We start from the raw sequence: 4,481 nt of genomic DNA, 5'->3' as shown, positions 1-4,481 counted from the left end.
CTCATTTTTTTTTTTTTATATAAATTTCCAACGCGGAAACGCGTATAATTCCTTTCTTGGCTCGTCTCCTTTTATTTCCCGGCTCGATTCTCTCGAGCAACCCGGCCAGAATTACTTTGTATTCCACGCGGCTATCGACCTTCCATCTAACCCTCTCCCCACGTCTAAATCTCGATCGGACTGTATTCTCCACTCCCCTCCGTTGCAATCATTTATATGCATCGCGACGTCTCCTCTCGGCCGCTTTACAAACTGCACCGGATACAAGCTCTTTTCAACCGTTTCCGGCGATCCTGATGGCGGAAGTCTCGACGAAAGAAACGTCACCGCTTGACTTCGCTTACTACACTCGTGAAGAGGGTAACTATCGAACGAAAAATTCCTAGATTTGTTTCTTTCTTTAAATTTCGAAATTTTCGTTATTGCTTTTCGTGTGCAGTGATTCGATATTTTCAAGTATTAGTATTTTTGTTTTAATTGATAATACGTTCGATCGAATAATTATGAAGTAATTATTGAATAATTTCTCGATGATGCGCGTAACATAGGAGGGAATTTCTGTGTTAACCGGCCATTAGGTAGAATTGAATTTAGCTATTTAATCGGGGGGGTGGATTTACGCTGGAAATTGTGCCTCGATGCGAAACAGGGAGCAGACAGAGATATCTAAAATTATGTTAATTATTACGTTGAATGTGTCGGTGAGAATCCAACGGATGATAGATACGAATTCTTATTAGAAATTTACGAAAAATAAATTGGAAATTTACATTATTATTATAAATTTCTTTCGAAATACACTTGATAATAACAAAAAATATCGCGGATCGAAATCTTCGAATACTCCTAATTCCAATTTACACTTACCCAACCATCTTCGTGAATCTCGAAGAAAAACAATCTTCGAATCTTCCCCAGATCTTCTCCCAGACGGATCGATCCATCGAAGCCTCGGCCCGTTTTTCAGGGGAAAACCGATTTTCCGAAAAAGTTGAATAGAATCGAGGATAGTTGGATAATATATACCACGGTGGAAGGGAATTAATCGAATTCGAGCGGGAAGAATTTCCGAGATGGAAGAATACATTTCCAGCGTGAACCGTGGAGTCGAGTCGAGTCAACTTCCGGGTTGAGGAACGATATCACGAAGCGTGGAAAGGGGGTTGCAAAGTAAGTTCCTCCTAGCTATCAGATTTCTCTCCCGTAGCGTGAGTAGGTTGTTTCAAGCGAGCGAGAGAACTTGGTCCCTTCGTCCAAATTGAAGTTCGTCGAAATGCGGGAAAATCCCCTCTCCCCCTCCTCCTCTTGTTTCCCTCCAACTTCGAGTTGGAACATTTTTCTCGAAAAATGGAATTACGAAGAAGAGAAAGGAAAATTTCGTATGAATTTTTTCAAATAAGATTAAAAAAAAAAAAATGTGATCGCGACTTTCCGATTTCATTTGTTTCGCAGATTTCCAAGTCGAATTCGCACGACGTGACGCTGGTCGACGTGTCGAGGAAGATGACGGGGATGTACAAGTGCGAGGTGATGGGCGGGAAACCCTCGTATCACGCGCAGATCAAAAGGGCCAGGATGGAGGTGGTGGGTGAGTTGGTTTGCCCGAGCTCAACTCGGCCGAGAATTAAAAACTTTCCAACCGAGGGTTGAGACAAATCCTCCTCCTCTCCCCCTCCTCCGTTGCTGAATCGCGCCTCCCCTGTAATGCGGCGCACGTGCCGCCCTACGTGCGTCCCATTTTCATGTCGGATCGTGGCAACTTTTCCCGAGGAAAGGAGGAACTCCTTCTCCCTCTCCTCCAATCCAACCCCCCTTCGATCACCCTTCGATACTCCTTGTATGAAGTTATTGAAGATGATTTGGAAAAAATTAACGGAAACGTTGCTTGCTTTGATCGAGTGGAATAAGACATTTTAATATAATCGATTAGATAGAATTTTTTCCCTGAAAGAACGAGAAGGGGATTGAATAATTTTAGTCTAAACGATTTAATTGCCATTGTGCCCTTAGACGCGCCGAAAACGGACCCGACGATCGACACCGAGAAGGAGAGGATCGCCGTGGGCGAGCTGCTACGGGCGAACTGCACAACGGGCAACTCGAGGCCAGCCTCCGCCATTACGTGGAAGTTGAACAAGGATCTCGTGAGTACACTCTCTTTCCCTCGACGAGCGTAGCTACGTGACCTTACTCGATGATTAAGGGAAGCGAGCAACCACCACCCTTCTTCCAACCACCTTCCCTTCCGTTCCATTTACCTTCTCACCCCCACCGGTTCAGGTGTGTTCGCTTCGTTGTCGACAGGAGCTGTTTCTTTCTTGCCCTCTAGAATTATTTGAGAAGGGAAAGGGGGGTGGTGAAGGGTGGATTTTGGGGACAAGGTTTTTAGTTATGCGTAAATAGACTCCACCAGTGAGATGAAGAATTGATATGGTAGTTTTCGTAGTCAGAAGAGTAATAACGATTATATTTCGCGGGTGAATTGTTAATGTCGATGTATTGGCAAACGCGTACACCGGGCGTTTCTCCTCTCCCCATTGTGATGGATTAATTAATTAGAGCAATTTGATGTTCCGCTTATAATTCGTAATTAATTCCCGCAAACGAACGAATTATTTCGCCGTTGCACGTGTTTGTAAACAAGAGTCGAGGGGGTAAATGGGATTCGGGGCAAATGGGTTCGCCGACTCGCTAATTATTTCATCCCCCGTTTGAACGCGGGGATGATACGTTCGTCGAGAAATCCTCCATGGTTTATCCAGAAACGTTTTCGATACGATTTTAGGGTGTCTTCGTTTCTAATTACGCTTCCTCGAGAGATTCTCCATTCTTCTCGTGAAATTTTCGTTATTCAGGGTGTTTATTTATATTTTATATAAATAAAACCTTCGGTTGTGAATAATAGTTCACAATAACAATTTCACAATTAATAATAATAATTGTGAATAATAATGCACAATTTTAATTTTTCGAGGAATCTTTTTAAAATTATTATATAAATATTTTATTTCAACGATAGAGATATTATTTAGGCCACTATGTATGCTTCGTTCCTATTTCTGTTTTACACAATTTTTTAAAAAAAATTCGAAGAGAGGTTCATGTCGAATTTGTGATATTTTTATAGTGGATAAAATATCGTAGGGAAGAATGACTTTGAAATTGATGGTCTCTTCGATTATTTGAAGTTTAGATGATAAAAGAAAAGAAAAGAAACACGAGAATTAAAATCGTTCCAAATATTTCGCGAATAAAAATAATTTCGATATTTATTTTGAAGACCTAGAAGATTATTAATAAATTGAATAATATTTATTTAATCGATATTTCTTCGTGATTTAACGGGTGAATTGAAAAATTGGACGATCGAACAAGGCAATAAGTGTCTATCGTGAAAGGTGGTGGCAAAGTATATTCACTTAAAAGGATGGATATAAATCAGATGAGAAGACACTGAGGCCACTGACACGATAATGGAATGGAAGGTCTGACGAGGAACTAATGAATGCCGTTTCCTCTGTTACACCTCTTATATACGCTCCTCTCACCCTCGAATAACCTCGAATAACCTGTCTAGGATTTTAATGGGGCGCAATTCGTTACAAGCGAAGAATCAAACCAACGAAAATCTTGAAGAAGATCCAATTTGGTGGGAGTATCGATTCGACGTTCGAAAGTCTATCTATCTTTTAAATTACGAGTGATTCGATTTCGGGGTGTCAAATTTATCGCGCGAAAGACGCTATAAATGTAAAACAGAAGGGATGTAATACATTTGGAGTCGATTTGAAAAGTCTCAAGTGAAATTTCGAGTAAAACAATGTGGATGGATATGTATAAATTTGTAAAATTGAAAGAAGAAATTTTTTGATCTTAGTTTATTTCTTTTTTTTTATTGTATAAATAGTTTTTTCTATTTCATGTTTATTATGAGAGAGTAGATATTTTATCTTCGTTAAAAAAATATATGAATAAGACATATAGATATTGTATTAGTTTGTAAGCGTAACGTTCAATATATAACACTTGTAAAAATGCAGAAATTCAAGCCATAAACCATCCAGTTGTTCGACATTACGTGCAAAATTCCCATTCTCCTCGTTGAATTTTCACGTTCATGTGTCATATCAGATATCTCGGATAAAAATACAAATTCTCAGCGGGAAATTTTGCAAAATTAAAATATAGTAGAACGTGATAGATATAAAAATATTTACAAAATTTCGTTCGGCTTCAATTCTTGTTTTTTTTTTTTTTTTTTTAAGAAAATCGGATATACTCGGCCAATTTTTCTTAAACAAAAGAAAGAAAAGATTCAAAAATAATAAATTATATTCCCTTGAAAAATCTTCGAATCTTTGATTTATCGAAAAAAAAAATTATTCAAATATCCTCCTATTTTACGAACCAACCGAACTTCTCAAACACCCTTTCTTTCTTTTCGATCGTTCCAAGAAAGAAAGAAAATCAAAAAATAAAGA

General features: G+C 38.7%; 1 protein-coding gene across 1 annotated transcript in view; it reads left to right on the top strand.

Moving 5' to 3' along the window:
• LOC102672432 overlaps positions 1 to 4,481 on the top strand; it is a 137,579-nt gene that overhangs the window by 99,270 nt on the left and 33,828 nt on the right. Inside the window, exons 3-4 of the mRNA XM_006609296.2 lie at positions 1,453 to 1,588; positions 2,011 to 2,144. Coding sequence (XP_006609359.1) covers positions 1,453 to 1,588; positions 2,011 to 2,144 — 270 coding nt within the window. The remainder of the gene's footprint in view (positions 1 to 1,452; positions 1,589 to 2,010; positions 2,145 to 4,481) is intronic.

Source organism: Apis dorsata, unplaced genomic scaffold (genome assembly GCF_000469605.1).
Source record: "Apis dorsata unplaced genomic scaffold, Apis dorsata 1.3 scaffold_52, whole genome shotgun sequence".
Taxonomy (NCBI): Eukaryota; Metazoa; Arthropoda; class Insecta; order Hymenoptera; family Apidae; genus Apis; species Apis dorsata.
Note: the sequence above shows the minus strand (reverse complement) of the source record. Positions and strands in the feature narration are given on the sequence as shown.